This window comes from Malus sylvestris, chromosome 6, assembly GCF_916048215.2.
Source record: "Malus sylvestris chromosome 6, drMalSylv7.2, whole genome shotgun sequence".
In the NCBI taxonomy this organism is placed as follows: domain Eukaryota; kingdom Viridiplantae; phylum Streptophyta; class Magnoliopsida; order Rosales; family Rosaceae; genus Malus; species Malus sylvestris.
The window spans coordinates 32,583,071-32,604,951 of NC_062265.1; the positions used below are offsets into that span (position 1 = coordinate 32,583,071).

The 21,881-nt window shown below is 37.9% G+C and overlaps 5 protein-coding genes across 6 annotated transcripts; 2 read left to right on the top strand and 3 right to left on the bottom strand.

Moving 5' to 3' along the window:
- Positions 1–760: 760 nt before the first annotated feature.
- On the top strand, positions 761–1,575 carry LOC126627173 (basic leucine zipper 43-like). The gene has a single exon (XM_050296603.1). It carries the CDS (start codon positions 903–905, stop codon positions 1,365–1,367), a length of 465 nt encoding a protein of 154 aa, XP_050152560.1. The 5' UTR covers positions 761–902; the 3' UTR covers positions 1,368–1,575.
- A 74-nt stretch (positions 1,576–1,649) lies between these two features.
- Positions 1,650–4,470, bottom strand: LOC126627171 (uncharacterized). The gene is made up of 5 exons (XM_050296600.1): positions 4,267–4,470; positions 4,034–4,107; positions 2,151–2,254; positions 2,017–2,071; positions 1,650–1,932 (listed from the first exon to the last, which is right to left on the bottom strand). Exons 1-5 carry the CDS (start codon positions 4,372–4,374, stop codon positions 1,797–1,799), a joined length of 477 nt encoding a protein of 158 aa, XP_050152557.1. The 5' UTR covers positions 4,375–4,470; the 3' UTR covers positions 1,650–1,796.
- Positions 4,471–6,850: 2,380 nt separating this feature from the next.
- Positions 6,851–10,203, bottom strand: LOC126627163 (pentatricopeptide repeat-containing protein At1g18485). Its single transcript, XM_050296590.1, has one exon. It carries the CDS (start codon positions 10,130–10,132, stop codon positions 7,202–7,204), a length of 2,931 nt encoding a protein of 976 aa, XP_050152547.1. The 5' UTR covers positions 10,133–10,203; the 3' UTR covers positions 6,851–7,201.
- Positions 10,204–11,067: 864 nt separating this feature from the next.
- LOC126627164 (serine protease SPPA, chloroplastic-like) lies at positions 11,068–15,657 on the top strand. Its single transcript, XM_050296591.1, has 13 exons — positions 11,068–11,520; positions 11,641–11,824; positions 11,980–12,117; positions 12,207–12,377; positions 12,458–12,561; positions 12,979–13,046; positions 13,177–13,343; positions 14,072–14,141; positions 14,287–14,441; positions 14,609–14,714; positions 14,806–14,893; positions 14,993–15,136; positions 15,231–15,657. Exons 1-13 carry the CDS (start codon positions 11,113–11,115, stop codon positions 15,459–15,461), a joined length of 2,034 nt encoding a protein of 677 aa, XP_050152548.1. The 5' UTR covers positions 11,068–11,112; the 3' UTR covers positions 15,462–15,657.
- A 1,545-nt stretch (positions 15,658–17,202) lies between these two features.
- LOC126627174 (protein SOB FIVE-LIKE 2-like) lies at positions 17,203–18,482 on the bottom strand. 2 transcript variants are annotated; one of them, XM_050296605.1, is made up of 3 exons: positions 18,467–18,482; positions 18,014–18,337; positions 17,203–17,848 (listed from the first exon to the last, which is right to left on the bottom strand). In XM_050296605.1, exon 3 carries the CDS (start codon positions 17,844–17,846, stop codon positions 17,481–17,483), a length of 366 nt encoding a protein of 121 aa, XP_050152562.1. In that variant the 5' UTR covers positions 17,847–17,848; positions 18,014–18,337; positions 18,467–18,482; the 3' UTR covers positions 17,203–17,480. The 2 variants fall into 2 exon arrangements, with proteins under 2 accessions (XP_050152562.1, XP_050152561.1); XM_050296604.1 differs by lacking the exon at positions 18,467–18,482 and having other exon boundaries at positions 18,014–18,389.
- Between the last annotated feature and the right edge of the window lie 3,399 nt (positions 18,483–21,881).

Genomic DNA, 21,881 nt, shown 5'->3' on the forward strand with positions numbered 1-21,881 from the left:
AGCTTTCTCAATCAAAATTATTGGTATATACGACATAAATAAATCTTAGAAACAACCTGCACATGATCAGTTGGTCTAGCGATATTCAATTTTTACTTGATTAGAAAAAGTTGAAAGTGCGGCACACAAGAATGCAAGGGTGAAATATATGAGCTTGATACCAAGTTCGGATCTATTTTAGCATATATATGTCGCCCCAACTAGGTTAACCCACCTATAACAAGGAAAACACAATGGCTCACAAGGTTTGAGGTTCGACACTCAAGGTTTGTGTACAAGGTCTATAGTATAGACCATGTGTACTTATATTTGTATTTATATTTGTTGTAAGTTCGATACCAAATTGTGACCTTAACTTATATTACTATATAATATATCTTTATAAATATACTATCAAACCTAGAAGCAACCAAAAGAACTTAAGAACAAACCTTGAAATCCTTTCGGTCTGCAAGATAAACCTTTCCATTTCATGAGTTCACTTGTCTTCGTGAACTCACCCTTCCCCTTACATTTTTAGCAAATCCTAATTTCTCTGTTAATCACATTCCCGGCGAGACGTCGGAAGCAAGTAATGTAACATTAAGACATCAACATGAGCAAATTAAGGTGATCATCCACTCTTAATATTTCCATAATCTCACACGCCTTTCCGAAAATCGGCATAATCTCCAGGTCCAGGTCTTGCCTTCAGATGTTGATATGAATGTGTAAAGACAAAAAAATGTTAAACTTCTTAAAATATATGACAAGGAGAAGCTTAATCTCAATTAATTTCTGATTACGTGAAGGTAAAGAAATGTTGTGTATACATAGATGCTAGAAGCTCACTAAAAAATTGCTCAAACCCTTTTGAATTTTACTCTCTGCACCTCCTAGTCACCCAAAGATTCTTCTTCTTCATGGAGCTAAATGAATCCATGCCGATCTACCCGACCCGATTCTTCCACATCTCTCATATCCATGTTCCAACCCATGATTTCTCAGCAAACACCTCATCTCTTGGCAACGAAGCCGCCTTCGATGAAGCAGGGGAGCGGGACATGAACTACGAAAGAAAGCTCAAGAGAATGATATCCAACAGGGAGTCTGCAAGGAGGTCGCGAATGCGTAAGAAGAAGCAGATTGAAGAGCTGCAGTATCAGGTGGATCAGCTCCATTCTACCAATCGCCAGCTCTCGGAGAAGCTCATCCAACTGTTAGAAGGCAACCAACAGATCCTCCAGGAGAATGCTCAGCTGAAAGAGAGAGTCTCTTCCCTTCAAATCATCCTTGCCGATCTCATTGCACCTCTGAGGATTGAGGGAGATGTCACCGTTAACACAAATGGCAATCAGCTTACAGCCGAAGATTCAAGCACGCCATGATTGCATCCCGACCATGGAGAATTCGGCTTTGTTCCATCCAGTACAGGGGTTCAGCAGCGTTGATGCATACAATGTTATCATTCTACAAGTAAACACGGTCAAAGATACATGAGTTTAAGAGGTCTGATGTAATTTGTCAGCGATCTGCATACATACGATGTTATCATTCTGTAAATGTCATCGATTTTCATTCTCAACTCTACGTTACATCCGTACGATCTTATCAATAAGATGGCAGATATCTGACCCTTTTCGGTGCAAAAGGCATAAATTGACAATAGATACAAGAAACTTCTTAACAACTCGATTAGAGATTTTCAAAATTTTTGGGTCCATGTACTCGAGTCACTTGTTAGCGTGCATCAGAACATTTGTTTATGATACAATATGATACAAATAGGCCCTGAAAATCGAAAAAAAAACCTATCATCAACCGCTCTTCTTTACTAGGTGCTTCCCGTTTGAGATGCTAGGCGAGGTTTCTGCTGTAGTAGTAAAAGTTGAAAAGCTGTTCTGTTCTTCAAGAAACTGGACCGGGTCTGCATATGAGAGGGTGCAAGGCCATCTAGACATAGAGGAACGAAACATGATTAGCTTCGGAAATAGCATAAGAAATTCAGTTAGAACAACAAGGTTCTGTATACTGTACCTGCTTGACTTTATAACCTGATCATGTATTGTCACACTCTCATCAAAGATGTCGCCTGCAAGAACGAAGCAAAATAAATTTTGAATGATGCTTAAAATGTATTCTGCATCATAAATTAAGAAAACGTTGCACACCTCCATATAGGTTCGTTTTTGAGAAGTATTTTGCAGTCAACCAACGGCTATAGTCAGCATCATATTTCTTGAACTTCTCTCTGTGGCTCGCACTATGGAGGTCACTAACACAAACAAAGGTCATAGTTTATCATCCAGGTGCTAGGCGCTGGTTCAAATTCATGATATAACATGCAAGAGAAGTTAAGGGTCATTTTAAGCATGGAATATAACTGAGTAGCTAATAGTAGCTAATATCCGGCAGCAGCAGAAAACTTTCCTCTAAGCCTGCAGCAAGAGGAGAGCCGAATATGAAGAAGGCATTGGTAGGAGCAAACTATAACAATGGAAATTATAAGTCTAGGGCAGGGAAAGAGTGATCCAAAAACAATGGGGTGTTATGTTAAAAACTAATTAAAAGGACTCACAATAACATATCCGGGTTACAACAGACCTAGCATCCCAACCATTGGTTATAAAAATAACCTGATACGTGATAGTCCTAGCCCTTAAAAATACTTAAAACTCATATGTGACATGCATTTTGGATAACAGAGCTCATAAATGGTAGATCAACCAGGCATCAGTAAGCCTTTCGGATGCTCCTGCATCACACAAAGACCTAATTTGCGCTCATGAAAAACCCCGTCACAAACCATAACCAATGCCAAGAACTCACGATTATAGGGAGAAGAAATAAAGACAAAGCACCAAGTAATGGGCATGTGAGCTTCTAGATGGAATTCACATATAGTCTACATTTTTAACAAAAGGGAAGACAGGTAAATGATGCCATCTACATGTGATGCTTCGGAGGTCAGAGGATGTTCGGGTATTATTATGCAAACAAAGGAACCTCCTCAGTCTAATTTAAGATACGCATCGTAGTAGCTTCTTACAATGAAGTGGTTAATAACGTCGATAGAGACTTCAGATGGCTAAATTTCAACCACTATGGACTGCCTACATTACTACAGTTATAATTACAGAGACTTGTGGTTGATAAAGACTACCATTTCCGCTTGTTTGCGTGCAGATGCTAAGGAGAGAGCAAGGCTTAGAGCTTAGAAGTGTAAGCTAGTGTAAGGCCGGGAAATTTAAATTCGGAAAATGTGAAGAAGTAACTCATGAAAATCAAACAAATAGAACGTAGCAATACTTTGTTTCAATCAGGAAACCATTAAAACACGCGAGCATACTAAAGGGCAGAAGATGAGAGAGTCTGAGACGAGTTTCACAACTGAATTTTCAAAGTCATAGAAACCACTCTAACTACCAAGTCTACTGTACAAATAACTAAAATCGATCAATTGCATTACAGAATATCATGTCAAAATGATCCACACAGGATCCATTCATCGATCAATCTCTAGGTCACAATTATTTGTCACGAAAACATGGTTTATATTCTCTCTGCAGAGATTTGAGCTGTCCCTATACAATCTATTACAATTCGAAACTCAAGACCATTCAAAAATTGGAAAAGGACTAAAATTTCATAAACCAAACCGGTTTAAGTAATTCGCTCTTTATTTTCTTTTACCTGGAAACGAATTCACGCACACCCAGCAAAATATAAATGACAAACACATAAACAAGCATAATTGAAGTCTGTGAAGAAATGCTACCAAAAACCAAACTTACAAATTTAAGCCAAATAACCAGTAGAACAAATTATACACACCGATACGCAAAATTACTTCTTTATCACTAAAATTGAATCCACAGGGCAAAATAAATACCAAAAAAATGGAAAAAGAATTACTAAAAAGAGGGAATACTGGCATGTTAATTGCAAAATACATTCCTCAACAATGAATATGAACATGTAAAGTTGAAATTTTCACATATTCAAACAAACAAAAGAAGCGAAAAATCGGACAAGAAAGGAAAGAGGTACTCACTCGAAATATGCAGAAATAATACCAGGCTTCTTCTCCTCGGCATCGAGAGCTCCATTGTTGACTCCTGCTTCAACCTTCAACGTATTTAAAATACGAAATGGAAAAAACCCATAAGAAATCATTACACAAACCATTTGTTTACATATATATATATATACACATCTGTATGTGTGTGTGTATATATACAGATATATGTATATAAAGAGAGAGATGAGGAAAGAGAGAAAAAAAACCTGTGGATTTGGAGGAGAGTGAGAGATGGGTTGAGTGGCGGAGTTGTCAGAGCTGGAAGCAGAGGGGGATGGCGACGCCGGAGACGATGGAGACGGCAAACTCGCCATTTCCACAATTATTTTGCTGCTACTGCTAACAGCTAACAGATAACAAACTATAACGAGTGAAAAAAATCGAGGCTTTCGAAGTTTTTCTGCTTCTCAATCTCTGCAGTCATTTTCTTTATTTTTATTTACTATTTATTTATTATTTTATTATTTTAGCAAGGTTGTCGAAAATTTGTTTGGATATGGATAACGAAAAGGATCCTCAAATTACATTTGTTTATTGTAGATTGTTTGACCAATTTTTGTTAAGTACGGTTTATATTCAATTTCAAAAAAAAAATTACAATAATTTATGACTGCCTGATATACGATCAACGACTATAATTGAAGGATCCGCATGATCCTTACAAAGAGGATCCAACAAGGATCCTCCTGGATGGATAACCATTAAGATCCACACCCTTTAAATCGAATGAGATGTAAATGGTAATAGCATTTTTTTGCCCTGAAACCATCTTGTATACTCGTTTAACACTTTAAACTATTAAAAATATAACTTTTTGCTTTATATAGAAATTTCCTTTTTCTTGGTTGTTCAAATTTAAGAGTTTTTTTGGTATGTTTTATATTTTAACATAAAAAACCTAAAAAGAGATGGGTCATTAGGTTTTGTCCTCTTGAATATGTACTTTGAAACAAAAGTCAAAATTGATGGTGTGGAACCTTAACTATAAGCGGAAAATTTGAAATAGGTCTAATTTTATAGGCCTATTTTTGAAATATGTTCAATTTTTAGTGACTTTTGACTTTTGAAATAGGTCCAATTTTTAGTTACTTTGGACCCATATCAAAAGATCCCAACTATAAATTATCTTTGTAAGTTGTGTGGATTAGGCGAGTTAGAATAATTCGTTTGTCACTTTTTATTCGAATTCGAAAACTCCTCATCATGTATATGTTATGAACCTAAAATACGGTACTAATATACGTGTTATAATTTAAATAAATTGATAACACAATGTGAAAGTTGAACAGAAAAATTGTTCTATATGTAGGCATGATACTATCTCAAAGATATTCTTCTGTTATGTAACAAGGTCTACAAATATTGACCTTCAACTTCGGATTCAATTTGCTATGATAACATTGCTGCACCAATATAACAACAACAGTGAGAATTTCAAATTTTTCATAAAAAGTTGTGAGTCTTGCTATATTTTCCTTAACTCTCATGCAAAATATTTTCCTAAAGTTATGTTCGGTGGATGAATAAAGATCCGATCTCTGTGCAAGCAAAACAAGGAGGGCTCAACGCATGCAAAACGAGATAGACTATGCGCACACATAATGAGATAACCAGGCGCAGGTAAAACGAGGCGTGCTCCACTTATGAAAAAACAAGGTGGGTTCTGTGCACACAAAACAAGGGCTCAATGCACGTATAACAAGGCGGGCTCGACGTAGAAAAAAATGGCATGCCAAATGAGACGGACTTCGCACGCAAAACAAGGCAAACCCGAGCACACATAAAATAAGACAGGCTTCGCTCACAGAAAACCAGATGGGCTTCTGTCATGTTAAATGAGGCAGTCTTGGCACACGAAAAAAAAGCTTGCAAAATGAGGCGCACTCCGCGCGAGCAAATCGAGGTGGGCTCCGCTCACAGAAAACGAGATAGCCTTCTGCGCACGTGAAACGAGGCGGGCTCATGCATGAAAAATTCAGCCCACAAGACGAGGTGGGCTCGACGCATGAAAAATGAGGCACAAAAAATGAGACAGGCTTCTACCATGCAAAACGAGGCGAGCTCAATGCACGAAGAAAATTGACATGCAAAACGATGCATAGTGTGCACGAAAAACGAGGCGGGTTGATGCACGAAAAGCGATGGTAGGATCGCTTCCAAAGATCTTGCAATAATTTCCTCAACTACGACGCAAAATATTTTCTAAAGCTAAAAATTTAATTCTTCAACAGAAACTGTGAGTTATAACCCACAATATTCCACTTGATTTTGAGAACTTTTACAATATTCGTTATAAATCAAATTTAGAGTCATTCTACTCACACCATATGTTTCCTAAGATCAATTTAGAACATTTCCAAGATGTTGGACACCTACAAATCTCTTTGGGGGCTGCTATTAGCTTTCATTATTTTTTCTATTTTTCAACTTTAAAAATCAATGAAAAATGGTTTCGAGCCCTAATAAGGGACAAAATTACATCCAATTGTCTTGCAACATTTTCATTAATTCCCACACAAAATATTTCCTAAAACTAAAAATTTTAAATTTTTCCCAAAAACTATGAGTTATAAACCCACGTTTTCCAATCGATTTGAGAACTTTTACAAGATTCATTATAAACCAAAATTTGGGCTCATTCTAGTCACACCACATGTTTTATAAATTAATTTAGGACATTCCAAATATTTTTGACACGTACAGATCTCTTTGGGAGCTTTGCTATTAGTTTATATCATTTTTCTATTTTTTTTTTCAACTTTTAAAATCAATAAAAATAGTTCTGAGACCTAATAAATAGTAGGATCACATTCAAAGGTCTTACAACATTGTTAACTCATACGCAAAACTTTCCCAAAACTAAAAATTTCATTTTTTTTTTATTTTTTTCACAAATGTGAGTTATAACCCACGTTTTCAATGAATTTTGAGGATTTTCACAAGAATCAATATAATCCAAAATTTGAGTCATTCTAGTCGCATCAGTTTTGTGCAAAGTCCTCCGTTAGCTCTAAGTATTTCATGTCTTTTCGTAAAGCCTCGTATCCCCAAACATTCAACGAAGCATTCTCATCTCCGCTACACCCATTTTCTCAAACTTCTTTTCTTCTCATGTATTCGGAAATCAGTTTCCCTCCTGATTTACCAATAATCTCCGCAAGAACAAAGGCCATGTTTGAAATGATGGAAGCGCTTATTATCTCTCACAATTATCTCCCTTTCAACAACTTTCGATATCAGCTTAGCTGCATTGTGGCAATCCACACAAATCCGCAGATTTTTGCAGACTCTCAGTGTTGTTCTACTTCTACTCGTCTTCAACAAACCGAATGAAATCGCAAGCTTCTCGCTATGTCCCCGCAGTATTTCAACCTTCTCGTCTTCTCCCAGTTCATGAAGCACACAGCCTGTGTCGGGTTTGTATCCGAATTCACTTATCTTTTCCTCTAGCCTTGCCCACATTTTCTTGATCTCTCCGGACTCTGGCAGAGATGTGTCACCAACAACAAAGCTGTAAACTTGCCCTCCGAGTTCAATCCAGCTGCGTCCGGCATCTTTCTGAAGGCCAATCTCCTTCATCTTTCGCCGCACGTTTCTCACACTATCCCATTTACCTGATGCGGCATACAAGTTAGACAGCAGCACGTAGTTCTCCGCCTTTTCAGGCTCTAAGTCTAACAATTTTTCGGCGATTTTCTGCCCCATGTCCAAATTATTATGACTCCTACAGGAACTAAGCAATGAGCTCCACATTCTAGTATCTGGCTCCTCCGGCATCTCATGTATGAGGTTTAAAGCTTCCTCCAACCGGCCAGCCCGGCCAAGCATGTCCACCACACATGCATAATGCTCTAGTTTCGGCTCTATTTTGTACAAGCTTTGCATCTGGTTGAAATATTCTATCCCCTCCTTAACCAACCCGGCATGGCTACATGCAGTTAAAATTCCGATAAACGTAAACCCATCAGGCTTCTGCCCAAAACTTAGCATTTCTCTGAAGAGCTCTAAAGCCTTGTTTCCATGTCCATGAATTCCATATCCTGCAATTATAACGTTCCATGAAGGCACATCCTTCTTGGTTAACCGGTCAAAAACTCTATGAGATTGTTCGATGCAGCCACTTTTTGCATACATATCTATGAGAGAGCAACCAACAAAAAGGTCTTCTGTGAGGCGAGCTTTCAAAGCGAAACAATGCAGCTCTTTTCCTGAACGCAAAGCTGACAGTTGCGAACAAGCCCCAAACATGCTCATTGTTGCAATTTCACAAGGTAGGATTTCATCAGACAGCATTTGGCGAAAGAGATCAAGGGCTTTGTCAGGAAGTCCAACCTGAGTGTAACCGGCAATCATTGCATTCCAAGACACACTAATTTTTGATTCTGTCTTATCAAATAATATTCTTGCAGATGATAATTTTTCGCAATGGATGTAAACGGATAGTAATGAAATACCAATGAATGAATCCATTTCTAACCCATTTCGCAGCACAAATCCATGAATCTCTCTCCCGTGTTGAAGATGTTTCAGGTGGGCACAAGCTAAAAGGAGGCTACCGATGCTAAATTCATCAGGATCCAAGCCTGAATATTTCATTTGAAGGTACAAATCTAAAGCTTTGTATGGATCTCCATTTTGGGCACAGCCACCAATAACTGCGTTCCAGGAGCCCACTGTCTTCGTCTCAATACCATGAAAAACAAGCTCAGCGGAATTTAGTGACCCACATTTCGTGTACGCTGCAACAAAAGCATTGGCTACCAGTTCATCATATATAAACCAATGTCTGAATGAATAAGCATGAAGTTCTTTCAAGCTCAAAAGTTCCGACTCCTCCAAACAAGCCGGTAACACATTCAGTATGGTGACCTCATTCACCTTCACTTTCTCCTCTTCCATCTGCATTTTTCGCAAAAGATCAAACGTGCCACATACATCCCCTTCTCTAGAAAAACCTCCTATGACGGAATTCCAAGAAACCACATTTTTCTTGTCATTCTTGTCAAACAAAACTTGAGCTTCAACTGAGTACCCACATTTCAAGTACATGTCCGCCAACGCATTATTCACCATTAATTCCTGGTTCAGCCCCAATTTCACTGCCAAACTGTGAATCATCATCCCCATATTTACTTCTCCGTTCCCAGCACACAAAGGCAATACAGTCACCAAAGTAGCAACATCCGGTACTAGAGCTTCCTCACCCTCTAAAATCTTCCCCAACAAACTATAACTCTCATGATCCAATCCATTCTCCGAGAACCCGCATATCATCGAATTCCAAGAAACCAAATTCTTCTCAGCCATTATCTCGAACACTTTAGCTGCATCCTCAACAGACCCGCATTTCCCATACATCGCAATCAACCCATTGCCCACAAACACATCCGAAATCAATCCCATCTTCACAGCCATCCCATGAACAACCTGTCCCAAACCCACGTCCGAAATCCCCCCACAGGCCTTAAAAACACAGGGAAAAGTAAAATTATCGGGTTTAAACTCCGTAACGCTGATCAACTCAACAAACACGTCAATGGCATCAACAAAAAGCTCGTTTCTTGCATACCCACTAACAAGCGCATTCCACTGGAACAAGTTCTTTCTCTTCAGCCCGTCGAAAACTGAGCGGGAATCCAAAGGAGAACCGCACATTGCATACATGGTAATGATGCGTGTGTTGAGAACAAAGTCACTGCTGAAAACGGTCGACGCAGAGACCAAGTTGTGGACTTTGCGTCCGGTTTCGACGTCCTTGCGGCGCCCGCAGGCCTGTAACAAGGTTCCCATGGCGTCCTTCCCTTGCTGTGAGCTGGAAACTGCATCGTGAGAGTGTGCTTGAAGAAGGGTCAGAGCCTCCGAGAGGTTTCCGGCGTCACAGAGATTGTTGACGTCTTGGAGGAAAGTGAGAGAGTCTGTTTGGTGGTGGTGGTGGGTGGTTGTCTGTGCGGCGGAGAGAGAAGAAAGTGGTTTTGGTTTTGGAGGGAAGATTGGGTGGAGGAAGTGTTTGACTTTAGGTGTAGGCAGAGAATGGCATGAGAGTGGTGGTGGTGCCACTGCCACAGAAGCCATGGTTGAGATGCTTGTTCGTTCGGAGAGGATAAGAAATTGGCCATTTCAGTGTCACCGTCGAACTCTTTTCTCATTGGGCAGATAACGGACTAATAAAACTCCAAAAAAAATAATAAAAAAAAATCACCGCATAAAAGGTAATGCTTAAGAAACTAAATTTAGAAGTAAAATTTTGAAAATTAAATGATACAAAAGTTGATGATTGGTTGATTACTTAACTGTTGATAAACATGTTTATTCCTATTGGTGACATATTATTTAATTTGTAAATTTAGTCATCCTAACATTACTTCTACAGAAAACAATATTCACACGGAAAATCACTATTCACGCCAAAAAAAAAAAATTTGTTCTTACTTATTGAGCTAGTAATCTAGTGAGTTTTTCGAACAACATTGATGAGAAAGTTGTTGGAGAGGTTGTATTATCTAAACCATGTTCTTTATAAAAAAAAAAAACGTAGCTTAACACAGAAATTAACGAAAATTTTAATCTTGAGTTTAATTCTTAATGAAATCTACTACAGCAGTTTGAATTTGAATTTTTTCACCACACGAACTATCTTCTGAATACTTTCTCACTACGATAACCATTTATCTAACTAAATCAAAATTAAAAAAAAATGTAAGAGACTAAAAATAGCATATGAGAAACTAGAATAATTCTCAATACGATGAAAGTAAAAAGGGAAAAATAATGAAAATAATTTGAAAATTTTGAATTTTAACGATAACAACAAAATAAATGGTACTAGTATTGATTTTTTAGTCTAAAAATATAATTTTTCGTTAAAATGAACAATAATTAAAGTTTTTCGTTAAAATTGCAAGAAAAAAATGCGCGACAGGATATGACACGTCGTGAAAAGCCACAAGTGGTGACGTGGACAAAATTTAACCTTTGCCATCCCCTTCAAATTTCTTTCCTTCCATTTTTCTTCATTTCTTCTCAGTCCTCACAGTTGCGGTGAGCTGAGAGGAATGTCGAAGCTCATCCTCCTCCACACTTCCTACCACCTCACCCCAATCCACCGCCGCGCCTGCAACGCCGTCGTTTCGCCCTCTCTCTTCACTCCCTCCTCCCTCCGCTCCCAATGCCTCCGCCTCCAGTCCATCTCTCCCTCTCCCCCTCTTTCTCTGCGGAGCATTTCGGCTCGCGCCTTCGACTCGTCGTCGCCGGAGACCAAGGAAGTAGAATCGAAGGAGAGCGATGGCGAGATTGTGATTAAAACCACAACAGCAGACACCAAGGAATATCCGAGTGGCGAGTTTCAGTTCGAGAAGGCGACCGCGTGGAAGAGCTTCGTCGTCAAGCTCCGCATGCTCACTGCCTTCCCTTGGCAGCGCGTCAAGAAAGGCAGCGTCTTGACCATCAAATTGCGCGGCCAGGTTTAGCCTTTTTTTCGAATTTTACATTATTTGTGCTGCGTTTTTGGGATTGCATTCTAAAAAAGCATTTTTCTTTGTGGCTTTTTTTCTAAATTAATTATTTTCATTGGCGTTTTTCAGGTGTCTGATCAGCTGAAGAGTCGATTTTCGAGTGGACTTTCGCTGCCTCAAATTTGTGAGAATTTGATGAAAGCAGCGTACGATCCTCGAATTCCCGGTGTCTATCTGCAAATTGAAAGTTTGAATTGTGGTTGGGGCAAAGTCGAAGAAATCCGAAGACATATCTTGGATTTCAAGAAATCAGGTTTTTTTTTTTTTTTTTTTGGGTGAATTATTGTTAATTTTGGTTATGTTTTTGTAAGTGTGCCCGCCCCCTTGCGCCCGAGTTATTAGAGTAGTTTAGAATGTCGCTTTGTCGAAGAGAAAAAACTTAATCATATGGACTTTTCACTGTTGCAGGTAAATTTGTTGTGGCCTACGTTCCCGCTTGCGGAGAGAAAGAGTATTACCTTGCTAGTGCGTGCCAAGAGATATATGCACCTCCAAGTGCTTACTTTTCTTTGTTTGGGCTCACCGTTCAGTCCTCGTTCATAAGAGGTCAGTTTCCCTGAAATCCGTTGGTTCTGTTGTGAGAAATTGCTTATTCATTAGCTCATGTTGCAGGGAATTGTCATACTCTCTTTCAGGTGTTCTTGAGAAAGTTGGAATCGAGCCACAAGTGGAAAGGATTGGTAAATACAAAAGTGCCGGTGATCAACTTGCGCGCACAACCATGTCCGAAGAGAATTGTGAGATGCTGACAGCATTGCTTGATAATATATATGGGAATTGGCTGGATGTGATTTCTTCCACAAGAGGTGCTTTGTAATTTGATGTTTGACGAACTTTCAAGTCTTTAAGTTTAAGTAACCGATGGACTTCTGAAATTTTTCTACAGGAAAGAAAAGAGAAGATATCGAGAATTTCATTAATGAAGGAGTCTACCAAGTAGAAAAATTGAAAGAAGAAGGCTGGATCACAAACATACAATATGATGACGAGGTATGGAGTTCTAGTTCCTTTTGATTTGGGGTTGACATTTGATGTATGTTAAGAAATAATCTAAATTTAATGCCATAGGTTGGGCATCTTAGATACTTGGAATGCTTGGAAGGTTGTTTCAATGTGTTTCGGATCCAGACATTTTAGAAAGTAATATATTTCGAGAAATTTGAGAGAGTTTTTTAAAGATCAGTTTTGCTCTTCAAGTTTGTCAGACTGTATTGAAGTTCTATGGCCTGGTATTTACCTTAGTTTATTTATGACATACAAACATACATTCAATTGTTCTTCCAGTGTTATATTCTATCTAATGATATGTTAATTATAAGTATTATGTTGTCCGTATTTTGACATGAAAGTTCCATATTTTGCCTGCAAAACAGCATTCATCGTATCAATAATAGTCATCCCTTGCAGGTTATTTCAATGCTGAAGGAAAGACTTGGAGTACAAAAAGAAAAAACTCTTCCTATGGTCGATTACAGGTAGTCAACTTTCATATTGGTGGCCTTCAATTACTTGTATTTTGTTGTCCACTAGATGCTCCGTATGCGTGTGTATAATCATCCTCCCTCACCCTCCTTTCCCATTCCTTCTTTTTCGTTATTAAAACAGGAAATACTCAAAGGTTCAGCAATGGACTGTTGGATTATCAGGCGGTAAAGACAAGATAGCCATAATTAGAGCATCAGGTAGCATTAGTCGTGTACAAGGCGGTGTAAGTCTTCCTGGTTCTAGTATTATTGGGGAACAGTTCATCGAGAAGATACGCACTGTGAGAGGTATGGTGACTATGGTCTATCGTATAGAAGTTTATTTTCTTAACGTGGTGTCCTTTATTTTGGTATATTTCATAGGCTTTATAAAAGATTCAGGATGTGGATGTACTATTATCTACGAGATAATTGTGTGTTTTGAATTAATATTTACTAGTGTCAGTCATACATTATGGTTTATCATGTGTTGTGTTGTTCACCTATGTGGAGGTTTTCAAGATGGGAGTGAATATTTGGGTTCTAGATATTTACATGTAAGTTAAGATCTGATTAAGTGATTGTCTTGAGAAATCTTCTTAGGCGAATATATGAACTCAACAATGCGTTGCCTAAATGAAATGGGAAGAAAGGGAGATTGATACCGTGATGAACATATAGGGGCCCAATCAATAAATGAATTACGAAAGGAAAAGAATTATGGAACATCGAGACTTGGCTCTTTGCTATTTAAGATAGTGGATAGTAGTTTGCTTATTTAGTACTTACATGCGTCTCTAACACTACTTATATGAAGTAACTCAATGAACGGAGATAAAGTTGTTCAGTTTACTTGCAATATCATATAATTTATAGAAAGCAGTGGCATGTGTAAAGAAAGAAAAAGCATTACAAGACCAATAAGGGGCAGTTGTGTACTTTGTGGTTGCTGAATATGAAACCTTTCAGCACTGGTTATTGGTATCATTTCTGTTATAATTATTTTACCCGTCTTGTTGATGCTCTTCCCATTATAGAATCAAAAAGATATAAGGCCGCTATTATTCGAATTGACAGCCCTGGAGGTGATGCCCTTGCTTCTGATTTGTAAGTGCTAGTATATTTTCACTTAATTTCATGTGTAAACGGCCATTATTGTTGATTGTAAATTGCTGCTGTACAAAAGGAAGTGTGTATTAGTGTCTGCGTGCACACAATTAACTAGTTAGGCTGATGTTTTTATGATGGGCAGGATGTGGAGGGAAATCAGACTTTTGGCTGCATCAAAACCTGTCATTGCATCAATGTCGGATGTGGCAGCAAGTGGAGGATACTATATGGCAATGGCAGCAGACGCCATTGTTGCAGAAAATCTAACCTTAACGGGTTCCATTGGAGTTGTGACTGGTGAGTTTGAATTTATACGGGTTCCTACACTGTGGCCCCATTTTGACCTATATCATATAACCACTGGTAAAAAAACATATAAACTGACACGAATCTAAATGCATAAAAGTTACTTCATATTTGTGTGATATCTTTTTATGAATTTGGATATTAACTTTCATTTGCAGGGAAGTTTAACCTGGGAAAACTGTATGAGAAGATTGGCTTCAACAAAGAAATTATATCAAGGGGAAAATATGCTGAAGTTCTTGCAGCTGAACAACGATCCTTCAGGTAAACAGATTCGTTGCCGAGAGTAACTGTTCTCTCCTGTATTTCTACAAATGGCAAAATTTTCAAACCCAACTTTTCGTTTCCCATACAGACCAGAAGAAGCAGAAATCTTTGCTAAGTCTGCACAGAATGCATATAAGCAATTTCGAGACAAGGCAGCTCTTTCCAGATCGATGACTGTATGCTGGTCAATTCATTCTTTGTTTCAGCTTCATGGACTTTCATTTCCTTCCGGTAACTTGAAATCTAAAAGTGTCCCTATGGTGTTGTCTTGGCAGGTAGATAAAATGGAGGAGGTTGCACAAGGGAGAGTTTGGACCGGTAACGATGCAGCTTCACGGGGTTTAGTTGATGCTATTGGCGGACTTTCTCGCGCTGTTGCAATAGCAAAGCTCAAGGCAAATATACCCCAAGACAAACAGGTGTGGAAATCAACAAAATATACTGGTTATTAACTTTGGGTGTGTGATCCTTTCTTTGAGATGTTCATGAACTGCTGTGCATGTGTGGTGTCAGGTTGCACTCGTGGAGCTCGCAAGACCCTCCCCGACACTGCCAGAAATTTTAAGTGGCATAGGAGCTAGTTTGGTTGGAGTGGATAGAACAATGAAGGAAGTGCTGCAGGAGTTGACGTTTTCCGGCGGAGTCCAAGCCCGGATGGAGGGAATCATGTTTCAGAGACTGGAGGGAGCTTCTCAGGCCAACCCCATCTTCTCTTTGTTCAAAGATTACTTTGGCTCCCTCTAAACCGTATGATTAGCTTCCCCTCCTCCATTTTTTTTTCTTATCTGAGAGGGTTAAAATTGCATTTTGCTGTAAAGTGATCTTATATCTTCATCTTGTTAAAAATATTATATATATATACATATATATATATATATTTGTTAGCAAATTGTACATCTAGCACAGGTTCAAGCTATACAAATTTGAAGAGTTTTTAATATTTTTCAATTTTAATTTTTTGTTCAATATTGGTTATCCTTATCTTAATTTTTTCTGTTCTCCTACGTGAATATTGTTTTCCGTGGTGAACAATATTTTTATTTTTGAGTTTTCGTAGTCCGTTTTCGGCCCAATGAGTAAATAGTTGGATGAGGAGGGAGAGAGAAGTAGGAGGAGAGACAAAGGTAGGACGTAGGTAGACCTGTAAATGGGTCGGGTTTATCGGGTTTGGATCAGATTTAGTCCGACCCGTTAAGTTAACGGATCATCCGAATCCGATCCGTTAAGCTATCGGGTCATTCGAACCCAACCTGTTAAGCTAATGGATCATCTGTTTCACCGGTTAACAATTTTTTTTTGCATAGAGTTTGTTTTTTGTTGTTAAGACTTTATTAAAATTACTAAAACATCCTCAACTAACGGGTTGATCCAAAGTGACCCGTTATTTAATGGGTTTACCCGTTAGCGATCTAATCCGTTAAGTATCCATTTAAATACTAATATTAATGAGTCAGGTCGGATCATGTTAATGGGTTGAGTTCAAAATGCCAGATCTAGACGTAGGATAGTGAGAAAATGGAGGAAAGAGGGAGAAACTGATGAAGAAAAAAAAGGAGAGAGAATTTTACTTCTAGAAAGAAACATGATAAATACTATCACCTTTCAATTATAGAGAGGTGGTATTGCCTTTCTAAATTAACTTTTCAAGTGCCCACATAAAACTTTTAAAACTTAATCAGAAAAAAAAAGAACTTTAACGAAAAACTCCTGATTCTGTTCATTTTAATAAAAAATCATATTTTTACACAAAAAGGTCAATTATGGTATTATTTACTTTACTCTTTATTTTGTCCTTAGCGTTAAAACTTAAAGTTTTCAAATTATTTTAATTAGTTTTCCTAGAAAAAAACAAGGAAAACGTTTGGAATTTCCGAGGAAATGGCTTAAATGTAGAACTGTGTTGCTGTTTTCTGCTGCTCTTTCAACGTATCAAGGATCTAACGGCTAAAAATCTCGTGACGGTATTTAAAATTCCCATATACAGTACCTTAACAGCAACCAGAAAATATAATCCTATGCATTTGGCATTAACAGAAACCCAGTGAAACATGCTGGTTTATATCTGGAAGTGTCAACTTACCCTATTCTGTTCTTTGGTCAGATGATACGGCTATAAATTAACTCCTCACCAACTTACCATCCTTTTCTAATTCCACCAACCACACTTTTTAAGTAAGGAATATTTTCCTGTGCCGAGAACGCGGTTTGGTACATCAAGTAGTATAATATAAGTAGTTGAATACTTAAAAATAAATTTACATTCTTGTATCAGGCTGTGTAAAAAATTTCAACCAGTTTTGTATGGAGAATGTCTTTAGTTTGGTTATAATTCTACTAAATTCACCGTGTTCTACTATTTACAGGAAGTCTTTATTGAGAATTCGCTTGGTTTGGGTCGGATATTAAGTTCCAAGTGTTTCAATAAACTTATCTCGTTCCGTCCCATCAAGCGAATTCTCAAACAATAGTTCTGAAAGCCAACCAATGCATCTAATTTCTCACAACTTATGGATTAATACAAGCATATTAATCCTAGTTATCTAATCAAATAAACAATAATACTTGATTAATTTATGCTTACACCAAAAAGTTAATTTGATATTGAAAACATAGTCATAAAACTAAACTGTACCCCAATTTTTCCAAACCGAGATACAATTAATCAGCCACAAAATAAAAACAATTAGCTGATGATTAAGAACAACAAAAAAACATCTAGTTTTAATTTTTCCTTTCCCAAAATACCCCTTTCCGGTTGACCTCTCATCGTTTCTTGCCATGAATCAACAGTGCCTTGTCTTTCTTCTCCTCCTGCTTTCTCCTTCCACCTCTGGTTTGCTTCTCCTTCTCTGGTTTCTTCTTGCCCTTTTTCTCAGCTGCCACCCTCTCTTTTCCACATGGACGGCCGTGATGATGACTCGGACCGGAGGATGCATCAGAGACCATTGAATCATCACTCTCTTCATCCTTATGATAACCACCATAATTTGTTCCACCATCATCATCTTCTTCTTCTTGATGCATGCCACCGTCGTTTTCGCCTTCGAAGTGGGAGCCAATGTACATCGTCCACCCGGACTCACTGCTGTGGCATTCCTCCACACCTCCAAACACTTTTCCAGACTCCATAACTGAATTAACAGAAACCAAAAACAGGAGAAAACAGAGTAAAAACAGAGTAAAACAGAGGAAAACAGAGTAAAACGGAGGAAAGCAGAGTGAAAACAAAACCCTCCCCTCTCCCGATAGTTTAGCTCAGAGTTTTTGTTGAAGAGAAGAGAGAAAGCAAAGCTTACCAATCTCACATTTGAGAGCAACACCCCAAAAGCCAGAAGCACTTCTCTCCCTCTACTTATACAAAAAGCCAATAATCTGGCTGCAATAACTGTGAGTCCTACTACCACACTGCCTGGAAATCTAAATACCAATAAATTCTCTGACTTTTTTACTGAGCAGAAAGACAGCTAGCAAGCTAGAAGCTGCTGCCAGTGAAAGTGATATAGTCCATGCTGCACACACCAAAGCTTAAAAAGCCATTGCTTTCTCTCTTGAATTTGAAAGGACATTGGTGGTTGCTCACTCACCAGGGCTCTTTGGGTTTCTCTCTCCACGTGTCCTTACTGTTATCAAGGCAAAGAAGAGGGGCATAAATGCAGATACGGAACAAAGAAAACAGAGTAAGAGAATAATATTATATGAGTTCCATACATGGTGTTTTTAATAGGGATACAATAGGACCTATTCACTACCTCATTTAGCTTTCATAACTTGAATTAAAATCCCTACTTGTCTTTCAAAAAGGAACATCAATTTTTTAGTATACGAAAACATGTTTACCGTCATCGTAGCGTTCTGATTTAATAATATGTTATCATTTGAAAGAAAAACTTACAAACGATAATGTATTAATAGATCAGATGTCACGTGACAGTACACTAGAGTTATTTAAGTCCTTCTCCTGCTCTATAACGTGGTTGTATCATAAATGTATTACACATCTTTACGTGTTTTAACTTTCTTACAGCTGCATGATAAGTTTAGGAACGTGTTTCACATGACAACGAACAAGTTCCTTGTAAATCCTTCTCTCTTTAAAAAGACAAGAATTTGCAAAAGCTAAAGTGTCTTTATCTTTAACATATCACGAATTGCTACGTGTTTTAACTTTCTATCGCTTGTTAAGTTTGGAAGAACATCACATTAGCATCTCCGTGTCATGGGAGTTCTATCTTGGAGTTGTAGGATTCTTTTGGATAAAGAGATAGGACCTTGTCAAAAACCTATGTCAGCTAGGGGCTGCGATGCTCTCCACCAAAATTGATTGTTTTGACGATGTGTGTCTCCTGAAAGCAAAGATTATGTTTTTTGTATTAGTATTGGGCGAAGAGAAGAAAACAGGACACAGGTCCTTATCTAACAACTCAATAATCCCAATGTGCAATCCAGCTTGCTAATTAGTTTATGTTAATTCAATATTTAATCATATTACTTTTAAATCAAACGGTCTCTATTAATTCAGTCCATTGACTAATCTTACACAAAACAAAAGCTTTCATCTCTCTTTTACACAAGCTAAAAGCTCGAATTTTCTGGTCCTTGGATTCATAGACTCCTGACACCAAAATCCGAAGAAAATCTAAATTCCGTCAACCCTAGCATCCTAATATCATAACACTTATGTTGTATATTCATGCATGCTGCCGTAAATATTGAAATTTCATGTCAACTTGAAGAAAGGTAGTGAAGAAACCGCGTGCTTGTCTTGCTATTCATTGCTCTGCTTCTGTGCTTGCCGTACTGCTTTTGCAAGGGGACATGGATCCTCTCCTGATTCATGTATCCTAATCCATCAAATCTATGTATTCGGATCGTTAAAATTTGATATAACGGCTAAAGTTATTATAATTTTTAAAGTAAATTCCTGTTTATAGCCGTTGAATCAAATTTTAACGGTCCAGATATATAAATTTAATAGATTATGATACATGGATCCGGAGAGAATCCATATCCTTTGCAAGGAGGTAAGTTTGGATGGGTGAATTTATAGTGATCGATCGGACAGATATCTTCCAAAGGTAAAAAGTAATATTTACTTCTGTATTAACTTCTTGAAATGATAGACATTGTTACAGTCTCACAGATGAGATGTGCTGGTGAAATTATGAATTTGCAAACCCTAGAAGCCAATGGTAAAAAGGAAAGTGCCAGAAGAACTTCCTTACAACCGGGAAAAGGATCCTTGAATTCTTTTCTTGGGGATCCTGGATATTTTGCGATCGTGATCGTTCATCGTACATCGTGTAATTAGTTTTCGTTACGTATTATTTATATTTAATTTTAAATTTTAAATTTTGAAATGATTTCTGATCGCATGATGTACAATAAATAGTCACCATCACGAGATCCTTAGGATCCCTAATAAAATGATCTGGCGAGGATCCTTTTCCTTACAACCGGAGGATTTGAGACCCGTTTCAGATATCTATGTTCAGAACCCAAAAGTCAGGAGATTCGGACTACTGATTTTGTAATGCGGCTCACATTAGTCCTCCCACTGGCCCACGTTATAAATTAAGAATCTGAATCTCTCTATTCAATAGCTCGGATCTCCTGATTCTTGAACTCCAGAATCCTAACTCCAACAGAATGACTCTAAAACCAAAACTCATAATGACTCTACAACGATATCTCAAATCAATCATACATTGTACTATAAGACGCGTTTCGAGTATTTCTTGTGCGTAATTGAATGACATCATCTGGTTGTTGATAAGTACTCTTTCTAGTGTAATACATAACACATGGATATATAATTGACAATTCGTGTGACGGTGGGCCCTCTTTGGTGAGGAATGGGCAAGAACAAAACGAAGTTAAAGAATTTAAATCCAGGTTGGTTTGGGGCACACCATGCCCCCTATGACCAAGATTTTTGGCTGTTTCCCACTTCCAATTTCTCTCGGTGGCTGGAATGGAACGTCTAGTATTTAGACCCGCAAACGGATAATAATTGTCTCGTTTGTGTGATTTTCATTTCAAATCTGTTATCTTAACGAGTCGTGTCGTATCAAAATCATTATCTAAATAAGTTCTGAAGAAATGACTCGATAACAAACTGATTTGTTAACAAATCGTGTCGTTTTGTGTGGGGTCTGGATATGCAAGAAATTTCATGTTTAATGTCTAGATCTAGCAAAAGATATTTTATCAGGTTCTTAACGGGTGATCGGATAATGACTCGACTAGTTAACGAGTTTTTAACGATTAACTCCAATAAACGATCCGACTCGTTAATAGATTAACCCGAAACATGTTATTTTTGTATAATTACATATCAGGTTAACATATTGTGTAAGAAATTGTCAAGTCTACACTATTATCATAGAACCGAGCAAATCACATGGACTATTAAAATTTGATCTAACAGCTGCAATTATTATAACTTTTAGAAATACTTCCCATTTGTAGCCATTAAATCAAATTTCAACACCTCATATCCTTTGCCGAGGAGGCTCAACCTCCTAAGCTTTGGAGCGGTCCCTATTATCCTACCCCATATATATATACACATATATGATATGAGGAGGAGACGGGTGAGGCCCATCGGCCCATGTATAATGGTAGTATTCTTGCTACTTGTCCTATAGAGGTGATCACGTCACGATTTGCTTCTCCCTTGTCTTCATTGCGTTTTTGCAATGGGGACAATGTTGTCTAAAGCTGGTTTGTGTGTGTTTTTGTATTATTAGCACAGAATGTCGTGATAATACGTTTGTGTTATACAAATTCATTTCAGTTACCAGAATTTTTTTTTATAAACGCTAGGGGTTTCTCAAGGTTAATTTGACGAGTGCATGTACGCACTTTGTGCCAACACAAATTTTATCTTTGAATATCTAACGGTCCTCAATTACTCAATTAAAACCACTGAATAAAATTCAGTAGTCAAATGCCACTTAGTACTACAGTCTAGTAGTTTTCCTCTTCTCTTGTAAGTGAGTGGTCTTATATTCGATTCTCGCCAAAAGTGAATTTGAACCATTTATTACTATCATATTGTGAGGCTAAGCTCACCCCTCTCTTAGTGTAGATATATCGTTTGTTAAAAAAAAAAGAAAAGTCAGTAGTCAAATATGTGTTAGGTTAGGGGTAGGCACTGTGTCG